General features: G+C 42.1%; 2 protein-coding genes across 2 annotated transcripts in view; one reads left to right on the top strand and one right to left on the bottom strand.

The window, feature by feature from the left end:
- Nucleotides 1–18,000, top strand: part of LOC121641648 (gastrula zinc finger protein XlCGF57.1-like) — a 117,675-nt gene that overhangs the window by 759 nt on the left and 98,916 nt on the right. The gene's annotated exons all lie outside the window — the stretch shown is intronic.
- Nucleotides 10,361–13,694, bottom strand: LOC121641666 (putative nuclease HARBI1). The gene is made up of 3 exons (XM_041987944.1): nucleotides 12,974–13,694; nucleotides 12,432–12,547; nucleotides 10,361–11,395 (listed from the first exon to the last, which is right to left on the bottom strand). The coding sequence occupies exons 1-3, from the start codon at nucleotides 13,323–13,325 to the stop codon at nucleotides 10,586–10,588; spliced, it is 1,278 nt and encodes a 425-aa protein (XP_041843878.1). The 5' UTR covers nucleotides 13,326–13,694; the 3' UTR covers nucleotides 10,361–10,585.

Here is an 18,000-nt window from a genome sequence, read left to right on the forward strand (position 1 = left end):
CATCTTCTATGGGATAGTCTGCTGGACCAGCGGCATAATGGACAGAGACAGGAAGAAAATGGACAGACTGGTGAGGAGGGCCAGTTCGGTCCTGGGATGCCCCCTGGACTCAGTAGAGGTAGTGGGAAATGAGAGGATGACTGCTAAGCTGTCATCCATGTTGAACAGCCCATCCCACCCCCTCCAGCACACCCTGACAGCTCTGAGCAGTTCCTTCAGTGAGCGGCTGCTTCATCCTCGCTGCGTGAAGGAGAGGTACCGCAGATCTTTCCTGCCTGCTGCTGTCAGGCTTCACAACAAATTTAATGCCCGCTAGACTGAAGAATATAACGAACTATACGGACTTGTGCAATAACATATCATTTATCTTACTGTCCATTTTTCACTGCTGTTTTTGCACTACCCATTACCTTGTATATACATCCCCAGACACACCCCCTGTACTGTGTACAGGTTTTTTATTACATTTAGTCATTTCTTTAACTATTTCACTTAGTTTTATTATGTTTAAGTACTTATATTTCTTTTTATTATCCTCTTAAATTGTACCACTTGTTGTCTATTGCGTGTCTTCTGCTGCTGTTGCGCTGCAATTTCCCCGCTGTGGGACAAATAAAGGTTATCTGAATCTGAATTAAGAAGAAAAAACTACAACACTTAGTCTTTAAATCTTTTCGTTGTAAGCCGTGTGTAAATCCCTTAAAATGCAATATTTTGTGTTTCAGCTTTTCTGATCTTTTGTGGATGAAGCTGAAATTGTTAAAATTGTGGGGAAAGGGTCAATAATGGATGGTATAATCCATATAACGGTATATAACAATGGTGGTGTATAACAAAAATACATTCTTATGCCTTCAAACAGGAAAATTAAATGTAATCATGTAAATCATGTAAATTGTATAAACTTTATTTGTGTGAAGTTCGTATTGGATATGCTGAGGAACAGAAACGCGTAATGAACCCAGTTTGTACTGGATCACCAGTCAGACGAGGCCCAGCTCGCCACGTCCTCACCCGGGATTTCTGTCCTGGATTTGATCAGGAAATCCTCAAATTCTGCGATTTTTGTGTAGAGTCATACTGAAAATGCATTTTTAACACAGACCAGTGGAAAATATTAGTATTTATTTTATGTAGTTTTTCTTTTTTATCATGACGCCTCTCCTGACCGACGTCACTGCTGTCAGTTGTTGATTCACCGTCCTCATTTATTTCTGTCTCCTCTTGTTATAAATCTGTTTACATAAAGCAGCTGATTTGTCTCTGTATGTACTGGCCCTGTTCAGTTTATTAATAACCCAATAATCAATATGCATCATCTTTGTGATTATCGTGTGTGTGTGTGTGTGTGGGGCAATCTTACCAGCAAAGCGAACCTGCAGCAGGTGGAAATAAAGAACCAGAACATGTCTCAGAGTTGGAGGTATCTTTGAAGAAATGTTTGTTCTGTTGAACTGTAGATACCAAGACAACGTCAGAGACCACTGCTACTGGTGGTCCTCCCCCTGAAAACCCGTGGGTCTGGTGGTCTGAATGTCCTTTGAATGAAGCGTGCGCCCTCTGCAGGGACATTAATAAAAGGCCAAGTCATGGTAACCAAAGAGGAACTCTGTCTTTCTCCGTCCATCTCTTTAGACCAGCTTTCTCTTTCTCTCTTTAGACGCCCTCGGCCTGTATGGACGGGGCTCAGCTGATCCCAGTTTTACTGTTAGCCAACCAGAGGCAGTGGAGGTCGGGGTTCCTGAACCTGGGTAGGGAGGTTAATAAGGTATTAATTATTTTTAATATATACCATGTTCTTTTTCATTTAATTTCATGTTCAGTACGTATATAGTTGTGTTTCTTTAGTTAAACTGGCACTGATAGATTTATTGATTATTCAAGACAAAGTAGTGATATGATAAGGGGGTTTTTTTTTTATATTTTATTTTTTATTGTTTTCGTACATACAAACAACACCAGTATATATCAGTAAACAAACAGAAACAATCAGAACAGACACAGACTGTTAAGAGAAACCATCAATAAATAACAGTGTGGACTAAGAATAGCTTGGCATTTGTAGATTTTTACATAGGGTGAAGTGAATTTTTATTTTGGTATTGTTATGAACTGTATCCCTTTGTTAAGATTAGATAGTAGGTTTACTTATATCAGCCTCAGAGGATAGCTACATTTCCCGTTCCATTACCTACACAAACAAAAAACACATACAGTATCAACACCTACATCAGTGTGATATGCAACACACAGCTTGGTTTATAGTCGTATCATTGTATGTATATTTCATTTTTATTATGAGGGTGTGCAAGTCTTCCATTTCTTCCAGTAGTCATTGAATTTATCTATGTTCAGGTTCAGGGAGAAGGTTATTCTTTCCATGTTATATATCTCGTTTACAATTCCAATCCACTGGGTTTTAGTTGGAAGATCTTTAGACAGCCAATGTCTTGTTATTGCCTTTTTGCTGGCGACCAACAATATGTTGATCAGGTATCTGTCACTAGATTTAGTACAGGATGAGGTGTCTCCAAGATATACTGTGTGAAAGTCATGTTTGATCTTGTAACCCATTACTGAGTTGATGTCCTCTACCACTCCTAACCAGTATGGTTTAATAGCTGGGCAGTCCCAAAATATGTGAAAATGATTTGCTAGTGTTTCTCCACATTCTCTCCAGCATCGTCCCTCCCTCAGCCTGGCTGTCTGGAGTTGTTTTATTTTTGGTGTAATGAAAAATCTAATTACATTTTTCCACATAAATTCCCTCCATAGACCTGAGCTTGTGGTATTTAGTAAAGTTTTCAATATCTTCATCCAGCCTTCTTCTGAAATTGTTATTTTGGCTTCTTTCTCCCATTTAGATTTAACATAAGTTGTGGAGTTCTTGTTATAGGACTGTAGGCATCGGTAAAATCTAGCGACCAGTTTTCTGTTAATATTTGACTTGTATGCATCTATCAGTATGTTAACTAGACCTGAGTAACCGGTTCCTATTTTTATTGCACAATTAAAGTGGGCTCTGACCTGAAGATACCTGAAGAAATCCTGTTTTTCTAGATCATATTTGTCTTTCAGTGTTTGAAAACTATTCAGTTCTTCTACACTAGAAATCAGACAATATGTAGTTATACCTCTAAAGGTCCAAAACTTAAACCGTTCATCAATCTGTGATGGTTTAAAATCACTATCATATGGTATCCATCTGAGCAATTTGATTTGGTTTTCCAGTTTTACGACATTCTTCAAACCAGATGTTAAAGGATGTTTTTGTCAAGCTGTTTAAGTGCTCTTTTTGTTGTGAGTACATATTCTTATCTCCTATTAATGTCTGTAGGGGTATGTTTAACTGGGATATTTCTAAGTTCTTCCATTTGGCACTGTAATATGGGTCGCACCAATATATTAGGTATCTTAGTTGTGCTGCCTTGTAATAATTCTCCATATTTGGCAAGGAGAGCCCTCCTTCTTCTTTAGGTAGTTGTAAGGTTTTATATCTAACCCTGGGTTTTGGACCTTTCCAAATAAATCCTGAAAACATCCTCCTCCATTCTGTAAATTGTTGTATGGGTATTGCTGAGGGTATAGACTGAAAGAGAAAAAGAAGTCGTGGTAGGATATTCATCTTAATTATGTCTATACGATTATGTAGGTTAAATGGCAACAAAGTCCATCTACTTAAGTCCTCCTTTATTCCTTTGGTTATTGGCAGGTAATTTAGAGTGTAGATATTAGACAGATCTTTTGGAATTTTAACACCCAGGTATTTAATAGTGCTATTGTCCCATCTTAAGTTAGAAAGGTTTGTAATGTGGCATGAAGGTGTATAATTGTATGAAATGAGTTGTGTTTTATCAATGTTTAGTTTATAGCCAGAGTATTGACCAAATGTTGTCAGACGGGACAATAATTTATTTAGGCTGAAGTCAGGCTGGAAAAGAGTAATCAATATGTCATCCGCGTAAAGGCATATTTTATATTCTGTTCCTCTTATCCAAATTCCTTTTATATCATTATCCTCCCTCAGTGATTGGGCAAGCGGTTCAATAAATAAGGCAAACAAGGTTGGACTTAGTGGGCATCCTTGTCTACAACCCCTCTCTAGTGTTACTGAGTTAGATAGGCTGCCGTTTACTTTTATTCGGGCTGTTGGTGCATAATATAAGTTTTTTAGAACCTGAATTATAGAGCTATTAAAACCAAATCGTTGTAATACTAAGTATAAATATTCCCATCTGACAGAATCAAATGCTTTTTCTGCATCAAGACTAAGAACAATGGCTTCATCTTCAGTCCTGGACATGTAATCCATTACATGTAAGGTTCGCTTTATATTATCTTGTGTTTGTCTGTTTTTGAGAAACCCGGTTTGGTCTTCATCTATGAGTTCTGGGATTATGTTTTCCAATCTCTTTGCTAGTATAGATGTAAATAGTCTATAGTCTAAGTTTAGAATTGATATAGGTCTATAGGAACCGCATTCAGATTTATCTTGACCGGGCTTGGGAATTACAGAGATTATGGCTTGCCTCCAAGATATTGGAGTTTCACCACCTTTAAGTACATAGTTAAAGCATTCCAGTAGCAGAGGTGACACTGCATGCTTAAATTTTTTGTACCACTCTGCTGGGTAACCGTCTGTCCCTGGCATCTTATTTGTTTTTAATTTGGAAATTGCAGTATCCAGTTCTTGCTTTGTTATTTCGTGCATCAGCCTCTTGTTTTGTTCTGAACCAATGGACGGCAGGTCCAGTGAATTCAGAAAGTTCACAATGTCCAGGGTACCGGCACCATCTGGTTGTGTGTATAGAGTTTTATAATAATTCACAAAAGAGTTTTGTATTTCTTGTAATTTGTGACATGTTTCACCAGTTTGTGCATCTTTAATTTTGTGAATGGATCTTTCATCCTGTTGTTTCTTAATCCTCCAAGATAATAGTTTCTTAGCTTTGGGACCATTATCATAATATCTTTGTTTAATAAATTTAGCTTTCATTTCTTCATGGGCATCATATATCTCATTTATTCTTTGCTTAGTTGTTTGTATCTGGTATAAGAGATGAGGGTCATCAGATTCCTGATGTTTAGTTTCTAGGTTTTTAAGTTTGCCTATTAGTTCTTGTAATTTCTGAAGTTTTTCTTTTTTTTGGTAGAGGACCACGCAATGATTTTGCCCCTAATTACTGCCTTCGCTGCATCCCATAGAGTACTTGGGGACACCTCATTGTTATCACTGTATTCCAGATACACACCCATTTCCTTTTCAATGTATTTTATACACAACGGGTCATTCAACAGGCTTGTATTAAGCCTCCAGGTTGTGTTTTTGATTTCGGTGTCCAGATAGAGAGAGAGGTACACTCCGGCATGGTCTGAGATGTCTTTTACCCCTATTTCACATCCTTTAATTCTATGTCTGTCTCGGTTAAACGTGAAAAAATAATCTATCCTTGAGTAAACCTTATGGGGATGAGAGTAAAATGTAAACTTTCTTTCTTTTGGGTGAAGCTCCCTCCAGATGTCCATCATACCTGATTCAAACAAAAGTTTTTTGACTGTAGTTGTCTCTGGGTTTATTCTTTTAGATGTATTGGTAGAGTCTAGGCAGGGGTTTAACTGAATATTCCAGTCCCCCCCACTGATAAAGATTTCTGAACTCTCTTCTGTAATTATATTGAATAATTTCTTAATGAACACTACATCATTATCTGGTGGTCTGTACACATTGAAAAAGGGTCACAAGCTTGTGGTCAATATATCCTGTTACTAAAATATACCGACCCTCTTTATCAGTTTTCTGTTTAACAAGTTGAAATGTTACTCTATTTGAAATTAGTATTGCAACTCCCCTTGTTTCTCCATTTCTATAAGATGAGTAATAAGTGTTTTTAAAACCCAAAGCTTTTAATTTCTCATGTTCCTTATCGTCTAAGTGTGTCTCCTGCCAGAAAACGATATGATGTTTTTCTCTTTTCATCTTAGTAAGTAGTTTATTCCTTTTCATGGGATTTTGTAGACCGTTAACATTTAGGGTAATTACTTTGTATTCTTCCTTCACCATCTTATCCCTAGAATCTTATACATACATACATTAGGTTTCTCTCTAGGCCTGAACATGTAGACTGGGAACATCTGTGCAAAACCAAAAATCAAACCAACAGAAAAGACCTCCAACAGTGAAGTGTAAATATAACTTCTGAACAGGGAGGGGAATCCTTCTCCTGAAGGGCCCCTCCAGATGCTCACTAGCATCTTCATTTGTGTCTTATCAAAACACATAAATAATGGGTAAGAGCTAGTCCCTTCCCCCAGATAATTATTATTAACTAAGGGCCCATTTTTCCCTGCAACTGCATAGAAATTGTTCATAATAGGGCAAAGATTGTATCCAAACGGCATGTAACAAAGGAAGACAATCTATCTATTTTACATACATATACTGAGTGTCTTAGATTTATTTAAACATAACTTTTGAGTGTCTGTATGAGTCCGTGCGCACGCGCATGTGCTCGCAATTGTCTCTGGTAATCTACTCACGGGTGTGCTCTAGACCTTGTTACCACCGTGCGACAGTGAGTGTTGGAATCTCCGGAGTTTTTCTCTTGCTCTCTCGATATCCGTAGCCCGGTCCCGTCGCTTAGTGGATCCACGAGTCTCCCAGGAGTTCTCTTTGAGGCTTTTGCGGGGTGTTGTTGTTACGTCAATCTGGGATAAGTTGACAGGTGTGTCTGGGGCAACACATTCAGCCATCAGAATCCCCCTCCTCTGCATGTCGTCCCTCGCCTCCTTGGCGGTGTTGTATGTTGTGGGTCCTTCTTCGTAGAAAACACGAAGTTTCGCGGGTGGTGGTGTGTGAAAACGGAGTCCCTTTTCTTTTAGTACCTTCCTCAGAGGAGCGTATTCCTTACGTTTGTTTATAATTTCCACTGGGTAGTCATGATCAAAATAAATTTTTCTGCCTTTGAGATGTATTTCTTTCTTTTTCCATGCGGCAGTTAGGACTTGTTGTTTAGTTTTGTAAACGAGGAAGCAGGCAATCATAGATCTCGGGGCGGCCTGCGGTGGAGGTTTTGGTCCGAGAGATCTGTGGCAGCGTTGTATATTGAGGTCAATGTCAGGGAGTGACAGTTCTGTTTTAATGAGCTTCTCCAAAAACTCACAAGCGTTAGGTCCCTCTTCTCCCTCGGGGATCCCGAAGATTCTGAGGTTATTTCTGCGTGAGCGTGTTTCCAGGTCCACCAGCTTGGACTGAATGCGTTCTTGATCCTGCAGAGTTTGTAGAAGCACCTCCTTGGCACCGCTGTTCCACTCCTCTATCTCTGCCACTCTCTTCTCCACATCATCCATCCTCACTTCAGTGTTTTTCAGGCCGTCCCCGATCACACTCAATTTCTGGCTAACTTCTTCCTTAAAGTTTCTGATTTCTTCCTTCACATCTCGTCTCATTGTCTCACACAGCTCGTTTAGGTCTTTCTTCAAGTCTTTTTGTCCTGCTTTTATTTCCGCGTGGATAGCAACGATGCTAGCTTGCAGAGCATCCGTATGTGCATTAGTGTAATGTGTGATTTTTAGAGGTTCGTGGTGGTCGGCAGATGAAACACACAAAGTCAGAGTGCTAGAATAAATGTGTCAGGTTTATTCCCCACAGCTCATGACACTCATCATTACATCTCAATGGGTTCAGCCTTATTAGCATAGCATAGCTTGCCCTACCTTTGACACGGACTGGAGAGCCAACAATCCCGGTAGAGTGGCTTAGAAAACCCCGGCTGGGCGTTCGTATACGTAACCCGCAGCAGACTCTACCGAGATGTGGGATTTCCCCGTCTTTATACTTATTTAGAAAAACACAACATCGCATGAGAGAGAGGATGGCCGGTCCTTTCCCACAGGCGAGGATGAGTCCTGAGATCCTGTCTTGTAAACATCTTTACAAGACACCCTTTTCTCACCCTTCCAAAGATAGGCAGTTACACAGGCACCAAAACAAGCAGAATAATATAACAAAAACAGTATACAGGTGGTCACTTGGGACAAAACAAGCAGTTATATAACACCAATAGTATACAGATGGTCATTTTAGGACACAAATTAGATATTCCCATATCAATTAGCTTCGGCAGAAGTTTCACCGTTTTCTCCCGTCGCCATTTCTTCGTTTTTGTTGCCAAGTTGATTTTCTGTCGCCTTAGTTTTCCTTAGTTTGTATTTCCCCATAACATTTTACACAAGAAGATAGATAAATTCTTTTCAAACCGGGGAAACATAGGACCTCACTGAGAGCGTGGGAATTATGCTGCCACTTGCTTCGCCGCCATCCCGGAAGTCACGAGATCTCATTTTCAATCAAAATAATCGTGATTATCATTTTTCCCATAATCGAGCAGCCCTAGTGCACCATGACCAAAGCTCATCAATGTAGTTAAAGTTAAAAAGGTTAAAAATTCATTTATGGATAACTAGAACTGATGCTGGTTTGAAGAATAAAAAGGTTAAAAATAAATAAATAAATAAAAAAAGTTTTCATATGACTTTTGCTTCTTGAGGGATGAACTTCAATTTTTTGCATTTCCGCATAGGCTTCACATTTTACCGCCAGAGGTTGCCACTTGGCCAAGACGTGCCCCGGTCATGGCTGAGAGCACATCACCGCAGCCTCCCTCTCTTCCCCTGCTTCCACCGCTGCAGGGGCCGCCGTCTCTCCTCCTGCGGCTGCCGCTTTGCGCTCTGGTGCTGCAGGCCTCTATACCTAGAGACTCTCAACGGCTGGAGCTGGTCCTTGTAGCTCATCGTGGGGGATTCTGAGGCTCGACTATCCGACGGACCCTCCTCCATGTGAACAGGTGCCGCACATCTCAGATGCAGTGGTCACAGACAACAGTAACTCTGCCCACCAACTCTCATCATCACCCCTCAGCTTCCACCATTGTAATACCTGCAGGCATAAATGATATTAAGTTCCAACAGTCAGAGACGCTAAAGATGGACATTATCAACCTCACCAACAGCATCAAATGAAAGCCATCCATCCATCCATTTTCTGCCACTTATCCGGAATCGGGTTGCGGGGGCAGTTGCCTAAGCAGGAGAACCCAGACTTCCCTCTCCCCGGCCACATTGACCAGCTCATCCGGAGGGATCCCAAAGGCGTACCCAGGCCAGCCGAGAGATGTAGTCTGTCCAGCAGGTCCTGGTGGTCCAGTGGGATGTGCCCGGAACACTTCACCAGGGAGGCATCCAGGAGGCATCCTAACCAGATGCCCGAGCCACCTTATCTGGCTCCTCTCGATGCGGAGGAGCAGCGGCTCTACTCTGAGCCCCTCCCAGATCACCGAGCTTCTCACCCTATCTCTAAAGCCTGGCGCACACGAGAGCTCTCTGCTGAGCTAAAAGTCATTCGAGACCGTTTGCTCAGCAGAAAGCTCACCGTCTGCGCCTCATTTTCCGTGAGTTTTCCGCCTCACGAGGTCTTGAGGTGAAAATCAAACGCGTTTGATATTTTTTGCCTCGCGAGGTGAAAAACTCACCGTGTGCGGCGCTGCCTGAGCTACCTGCTGAGGGCAGAAATTCAACTGACCAATCAACACGCGTCTTTCGCTCACATGATTCGCTGACGGGATTCCAAGATGACAGCACACGGCGAAGTTTTCAATGACTATATTTTGGAGGATAAATTGGTGGAAATGTGGCCAGAATATCCGTGTCTATGTGATGTCACATCATCCGACTTCAAAAACAGGGACAAGCGCGAGCAAGCATACCAGGAGATGGCAGCAAAACTGGACCAGACAGGTACTTGCTCTAAACGAGATTGGCTCTAGCCATAGACATATTAACGGGCACCAGTTAGGATTTCCAACGGTCCTGTATTAGCTTTTAGCAAGGTGGTTCCACACGTTATCACTTCAGTGAGACCAGTGAGAGTACATCATCTTCGTCTGTCATGTAATCATCTTCAAAATTAGTTGCCATTAGCCCCTTCGCAGTTTGTAAACAATGTGACGTATTTCGATGGGCGGGGCTTAGCTTTTGTTATAATAATAATTAAGTATAGGAACAATTTATGTCTGTCACAATGTATTTTTCATGCTAAACAAACGTTCAATGGTGCTAGATATATTCACAACAAATACACTGCATTTTCAACTATTACTTATCCCTTTCAGTGGAGTGGGTGAAAATAAAAATAAGATTGCTGCGAAACAGCTACACAAAGGCCAGAAAACCCCAAACAAGTGGAAGTGCCAGGAAAGTCTTGACCAAACGTTCTAAATGGCTTTTGGAAAAACTGCAATTTCTTGCTCCATACATCGCTGCTCGGCCATCAATAACAAACTTGGATGCGGTAAGTATTTCCCCAAAAATGTATTTATTGATCACAAAATTGCAATATATGTGTACATGAAAACTATAGTTGAAAGATTCACAATATTAAATGTATAGTGTCTATTCACAAAGACGTATTGATGAAGAGCTGGCAGCTATAACCATTTTTATGGGAATATTTGGAGGAGGCAGATGACATTTGATTAATCATATTTAAATTACACTACCTCACTTTTGATATACTGTGTCCTTTATACCATCACTTACTAAAAATGTCATTCTGCCATGGCACAGCTCCACAGTCAGAATTGAAATACTCAGTCAGGAGCTGCCTTTGTAACTTTGCATCAACTTTAGGGTTTCGATCAGTAGTTGGCTGCTGTCCTGTCAAGGGGTGATCCTTCCTCCATAATCCAGCTGTCAGGGTGTGGTTAGTGTCTTCACTATCACAAATGCTGATGTAGGCAATCTTGTTGTTTTCAACCATATAGTTATGTAAACAACAGGCTGCCAAAATCACATGTTGCACTTTATCAGGCCTGAGATTGATTGTTGTCAAAAACACCCTGAACCTGTTGGAGAGAATGCCAAATGCATTCTCGACTACTCGTCTAGCTCTGGATAACCGATAGTTAAAAATTTGTTTTGGTTGGTCCAGATTTCTGTGTGGGTACGGTTTCATCAGTTTTAGAGACAGCGGGAACGCATCATCACCAACTATGTGGTAGTTTATTTTGCTTGGTGATATTCCATCTATCTCTTCAGCTGGTGGCAAATTCAGAGAGTTTTCACTCAGGGCTTTCTTTAACGCTGAGTTAGCAAATATGCCAGCATCTCCTGCACGACCAGCTGCCCCCACATCTACATATATGAACTTGTAATTTGCATTTACAAGAGCTAAGAGTACAACACTGAAAAAATGTTTGTAGTTGAAATACTCTGAACCACTGTTTTCTGGCTGTTGGATTGCAATGTGTTTGCCATCAATTGCACCGATGCAACAAGGATAGTTCCACCTCTCGTTGAATTCCATGGCAATTTCCATCCATTCTTCTGTTGTTGTCGGGACCTGAAAAAAAAAGTTAATTAATATTTGCTTTTAATTCCATACTTTCAGCCATCACCATCTGATACAACTGGCAGTGAAGACACCATTGATATGCAAGATGATGGCCAAACTGAAGAGGGCAATGATGCATCATCTGTCTTCGAAAGTGAAGCTGATGAAGGAGAAAGTACCGCAAGCACATCTTCCATAAAATCAACAAAACAACCCATCCTTCGACCAAACAATCTAAAGCGGCAACGAGATGCAGAGGAGTATATGTTAATAAAAGGGTTGGCTGAATCAATAACTCAGCGTAACAAGGCACAAAAAAATTCAGTCGAAGATAACGCAGTAGCTGCATTTGGTCAGTATGTCACAAAAACATTGTCTGATTTTGATCCATACACAAGAAGCATGGCCCAATTCCAGATTAATAATATTTTATTTCAGGCACAAATGGGAACACTTGGCCAAAACACACAGCCCATTAACCCGAGACCACCATCAATGTTTAACAATCATCCACAGCCATTTTATCCCCAACGTCATGAGTGGGTCAGTCCCCAACAAGCACACAGCCATGCTTATGAAAATCATGGCTCAGTTGACAACGTCCAAGTGTATGAAAAAATTTAATGTCATTGAGAATGTAATGTATGAATACAAGTTTATTTTTTTACTTTGAGTTTTGACATTTGGGATGCAGAGTGTTTTTTGCCATGTTTGAATAGGTTCAGCTATTTGTACCACCACAACTTATGTACACGCGAGGCACAACCTCCTCACCAGTGTCAGTGTGTATGTATTATTACTTGATCCACTTCAGCTTTTATGTCAAAGGATAAGTTTGTTTTTTTCAACCTTGACTTATTTTCTAGCATGAAATACGATCATTTACTCACGCAGACAGTCCTGGTGTAACTCAAACTCCTTCGGAAGATATTTAGATCCACACGCGATCAGCGTACATCAAATGTAATTGTTAACTGCATTATTTAATAACTTGTTGCATCTTTAGTGCATACTGTTATGTGTTTTTTGAATAAAATGCAATTACCCTCATGTACTGCTCCTTCATTGTGCTGTACAATGCCTGGCATGTCTCATCAACAATATTTGAGACTGTTCTTTCCCCAATCCGGAACTGAAATGCCAGACTTCGAAATGTTTCACCTGAAATACAAAAATTTTAATGTTATGAACTTAACAAAGACAATGAATTAAAAAACTTAACCAGACTTGTACTATTAATGGTAGAAAGGGAGGCAAACAGTATATTTGTGTTGGCCTTCCTTTTGCAAACAAAATTTACATTAATCTTTTCGATAGAGGTAGCTAAATGTAAACAGTGTAGCTAGGACCAGCCATACATTTATCCTATAGACTCCTTCGCAGTTTGTAAACAATGTGACGTATTTCTGTGGGCGGGGCTTAGCTGCAGGCAAAACATCTCAACGGCCCTAGCTTGTAAACGCCGGTTATTCTCTGTTTAAAGCAAGTATTTGTTTATTTACGTTATCCAGGATGAAACTGATGATGGGTTACATATAAATCTAACTTGATATTTTGCCTCCAGTTGATCAAGTGACTTTCACTTACCTGTAGCTAGGAATCTAAGCGTGATGGCAAGCCTCTCTCCGGGACTGATACTCGTTCGCATTGAGGTATCAACCTTGCGGATCGATGGGCCCACCGTTTCCAACACCCTCTCGAAGGATTCTCTGTCCAGGCGGTGGTACTGTCGGAAGGATTCCGGATCTTCGAGCCGTATCTCTTGGAGAAGATTGCCATAAACTCCTTTCCCAGTCCTTCTCTGTAGCCATGACCTCACCCATGTTCGTCTGACTTTAGAACGGCGAGAACGGCGGCGCCTCATCAACAAAAAAAGCAACAGCGTTTCCTCCTCCATCTCTGTGTCTGTTTTTGTTACCAGGCGAGAGAGTGCTGTCATCTTGGAATCCCGTCAGCGAATCATGTGAGCGAAAGACGCGTGTTGATTGGTCAGTTGAATTTCTGCCCTCAGCAGGTAGCTCAGGCAGCGCCGCACACGGTGAGTTTTTCACCTCGCGAGGCAAAAAATATCAAACGCGTTTGATTTTCACCTCAAGACCTCGTGAGGCGGAAAACTCACGGAAAATGAGGCGCAGACGGTGAGCTTTCTGCTGAGCAAACGGTCTCGAATGACTTTTAGCTCAGCAGAGAGCTCTCGTGTGCGCCAGGCTTAAGAGAGAGCCCGGTCACCCTGCGGAGAAATCTCGTTTCGGCCGCTTGTATTTGCGACCTTGTTCTTTCGGTCACTAGGCACAGCTCGTGACCATAGGTGAGGGTAGGAACGTAGATCGATCGGTAAATCGAGAGCTTTGCCTTTTGGCTCAGCTCCTTCACCACGACAGACCGATGCAGAGTCCATATCACTGCAGACAGCTCACCGATCCGCCCGTCTATCTCCCTCTCCATCCTTCCCTCACTCGTGAACAAGATCCTGAGATACGTGAACTCCTCCACTTGGGGCAGGACCCTATTGCAGACCCGGAGAGAGCACTCCACCTTTTTCCGACTGAGGACCATGGTCTCGGACTTGGAGGTGCTGATTCTCATCCCAGCCGCTTCACACTGTGCTGCAAATTGCTCCAGTGAGAGCTGAAGATCACGGCCCGATGAAGCCAACAGAACCACATCATCTGCAAAGGGCAGAGACCCAATCCTGAGGCCACCGAACCGGATCCCCTCAACACCTCTGCTGTGCCTAGAAATTCTGTCCATAAAAGTTATGAACAGAATCTGAAACAAAGGGCAGCCTTTGCGGAGTCCATCCCTCACTGGAAACGATTCTGATTTACTGCCAGCAATGCGGACCAAGCTCTGACACCAGTCGTACAGGGACCGGACAGCTCGTACAAGCGGGTCCGGCATTCCATACTCCCGGAAAACCCCCCACAGGAGTCCCCGGGGGACATGGGCAAACTCCCATGCCCCCTCGAAGACCCTGAAGAGGTTGTAGAGCTGGTCAACTGTTCCACAACCTGGGCGAAAACCACACTGCTCCTCCTCAATCCGATGTTCGACTATCCGACAGACTCTCCTCTCGAGCACCCCTGAATAGACCTTACCAGGGAGGCTGAGGAGTGTGATCCCCCTGTAGTTGGAGCACACCTTCCCGCCCCCCTTTTTGAAGAGGGGGACCACCATCCCAGTCTGCCAGTCTAGGGGAACTGTCCCCGATGTCCACGCGATGCTGTAGAGGCGTGTCAGCCAAGAAGCCCTACAGCATCTAGAGCCTTAAGGAACTCTGGGCGGACCTCATCCACCCCTGGGGCCTTGCCACAGAGGAGCTTTTTAACCACCTCAGCAACCTCAGCCCCCAAGATGGGAGAGCCAGCACCAGCTACCCCAGACTTTACTCCCTCATCGTAAGACGTGTTGGTGGGATTGAGGAGGTCTTCGAAGTATTCCCTCCACCGCCTCACAACGTCCTGAGTCGAGTTCAGCAGCACCCCCCCCCCCCCCCCCCCCAAGACAAAACTGCAAGTTTTTAAACCTTTTAAACAGTATAGATTTTAAGCATCATGTAACACAGCCTACACACAACAGAAGACACACCCTGAACCTGGTCATAACCTATGGTCTGTCCACTGGTGTTTCCTCTGTTGTTTACCCGGTTGTGTCAGACCACTACTACATGTTTTTTTTTTTTTTTTGTTTTTTTTTTAACATCACCAGTTTTAGCCAACAGGAGGTAGGAACTGTGAGGAAAGTTGCTGTCTTCAAAACGGCTGTAGTGAGGCTCCTTCTGAAGAGTAATCTAGAGCCCACTGTTTGTAAAAGTCACTGACCTCTATCCAACTTACCATTTTTAAGTAATCATCGAAAAAGTTGTTTTTATTCCCTCAGGATCTATTCTAGGCCCACTTCTTTTTAATTTGTAGGTTTTGCCACTTGGGGATGTCATCAGGAGACATGGCATTGACTTTGACAGCTATGTTGATGATACGCAGCTTTATATCGCCGTGTCTCCTGATGACCTGGAGCCAGTTAACGTCCTGGAGGCGAAGCGGAGGCTGGAAGCTGAGTTATCAAGTGGCAGCTAAAAACTTTTGGTGGCATTTTAGTAAGTGTTTAGAGGCAAGTGGTTCAGTCTCGGAACTGTCGGAATATACACAGACACTCACTCTACGGGACCATGACAGCTATTTTAGAAAATTAATGCTAGCAGATGGAAGCAGGCTGGCTGATCCATACACTTTACGGGAGTGGCATGAAGATCTTTCAGGACTGGCAACGGTGGAGAGGCCAGACATCTACATGTACCTAATCAAGACACTATGTGTATACAGCAAAAAGAAACTCAAAGCATGTAAGTTGCTGGATGCTTAAAAATATGTCATAAATTGCCATTTTCAAATAATAAATTACATAAACTTACGTCCCGATCTTTGTGTGCTGCAGTCTAAAGTTTAGCATTTATGCGCTTCCTAATAAAGCTGATAAAGGTACCGTTATACATCCAACATTTTCCTTTATAATGTACAATTTTGTTAATTTGGACTCTATAACAATCACTTAACATTCTGTTTTATGGTATCTGATATAAAGTCTGCACTGCAAACACGAGAATTGTTGATGATTGTCTCTGTCCAGTCCTTTCGTCTTGTTGCATTCAGCTATAATTGTCTCGTTTTATCTGAGCTGGTATCCTTAAAAAACTTCAATTTACTGAAAGGAATGTTGTTCCTCTTATTCTGGCACCCAAACATACAACAAGCTTGTTCCTACAGTGTTTTTTACGCGCTTTCCTCAGGTTTTGCCTCCAGATATAGTAGTGACGCTACTGACTACGTAGGCCATGAAAGTGTCTATTTGTTTAAACTCAAAATTACAGTTTTTAAATTAAATGTTGCTAAAAACAGCAAAATTATGAACAAATGAATAAAATAAAAGTTTCTGACAGAGAAATAATCCCATCTTCTGTAGAGAGCAGAATATTACAAATAAATAGCTATTTCCAAAATAAAAGCTATACTACACCCATCTTATGGAGTATATTTTCAGTAGAATATTGGACACAAACAGGTCCTTATAAAATTAACCACTCTCTGATGGAGCTACAGCTCATACTCATCTTTTGGAGTGTTAGCACCTCTTAGCTGCATATATAACAAAACCAACTTAAATAAAAGGCCCGCTTAAATACAAACCAAAAATCAGTTTACTCAATTTCCATGTTTTTCTTTAGAAAAATGAGGATCTCCACATTTTCTGCTGACAGTGCAGATCTGCTTGCTGTGACACTGTCACCTGCTGTGGAAAACACCCTCTCACTTGGGACAGAGGTTCCAGGTACAACCAAGTAACACTGTGCCAACTTGGAAAGGTGAGGGTACGAGCTGTGATGTTTCTTCCACCATCTCAGTGGGTTATCATCTGTGGGAATGCAATCTGCTAGCCTGTACAAGTTCATTTCCTCCTTTGCCACTTCGGCTGCAGACCTGGTCCTTGGCTCCTGTGCCACGAACAGTTCTCCAAACCACTCTTTCATGGCCGACGACTTCTGTGGTGGAGATTTTGATGGTGAATCTGATGAGTCCGCTGCTAGAGTCTCTGCTTGACATCTCTTGCTGCTGGGCGGTCATTATCAGACTGTGCCATAGAGTTCAGGATGTTCATTTTAAATGGCAGGCTCATAGATGCTGTTGGAGATGATGTTTCACACATCATGATTGTCACAGTTTTCACGGTTTTCATGACTGCAACAAGATTTTCAGCAAGTGTGTGGTCGTCCCGAGATAGACTCTGAATGTTCTTCATACTCTTCTTTACAGAGTTGTCGGCCATTGCAACATACATGGCAGCTTGCTGCTTAGGATATCTTTCCGTCATATCATGGGAGGAGTTCCACCTAGTTGGAACATCTTGGATCAGTTTTTATCACCAAGCTGCAGCAACTGCTGTTTTGTCTTCAATACATTGTTTCCTGTTGTGCCTCTATGAAAGAAGGTGGCTATTTTTCTCATCTTTGCCAGCAGATGGGAAACCTTCTGTACAACCACTCCTTTTTGAGCAGCTATATTAATAGTATGCACAAAGCATCCAATTTGTGACCCAAGCCCAGCAGCTGTGACTGTATCACTATGTTCCTGGCATTGTCAGTAGTCACAGGTATAGTTCCATTTGGTCGCACTAACTTCCAGTCTTCCACAGTTTCTGGCAGACCTTTGGCTAAATCGTCAGTGTCGTGACTCTCGATGAGGCGTGTCTGCAAAACACTGCTTTTCATCTGCCATTCCATATCAATACAATGTGCGTTGACGATCAGGTAGCTCTGTGTAGCTCTTGATTTCCAGGTGTCTGAAGTCAGAGCAACAGCACTGCCGTCTCTAATTTGGCTTTTGTCTCGTTGTACAAAGCAGGAACTGCGGTATCTGTGAAATAGTTTCATGAAGGAATCTTGTGCCGGGGCTCGAGTACTCGCAGCATGTCCTGAATCCCAGTGTTGTCTACAACAGAAGTGGCTGTCTAAATGACTCGGGTAAAGTTTGTAACATGTGTGCATGCTGTTGTTTTTGTCTGGTTCCACTTGTCTTTGCACCGGGGTGATGTTGGTGTAAATGTACAGTCATATTTGTTGT

The sequence above is a fragment of the Melanotaenia boesemani genome, chromosome 6 (assembly GCF_017639745.1).
Source record: "Melanotaenia boesemani isolate fMelBoe1 chromosome 6, fMelBoe1.pri, whole genome shotgun sequence".
Classification (NCBI taxonomy): Eukaryota; Metazoa; Chordata; class Actinopteri; order Atheriniformes; family Melanotaeniidae; genus Melanotaenia; species Melanotaenia boesemani.

Coding starts and splice junctions, on each gene's coding strand:
- LOC121641666 (XM_041987944.1), bottom strand. CDS start 13,325: ATGACAGCACTCTCTCGCCTGGTAACAAAAACAGACACAGAGATGGAG. Junction 12,548..12,973: donor GCTTAGATTCCTAGCTACAG/GTAAGTGAAAGT, acceptor TTTGTATTTCAG/GTGAAACATTTCGAAGTCTG. Junction 11,396..12,431: donor TGAAGGAGCAGTACATGAGG/GTAATTGCATTT, acceptor TTTTTTTTTCAG/GTCCCGACAACAACAGAAGA.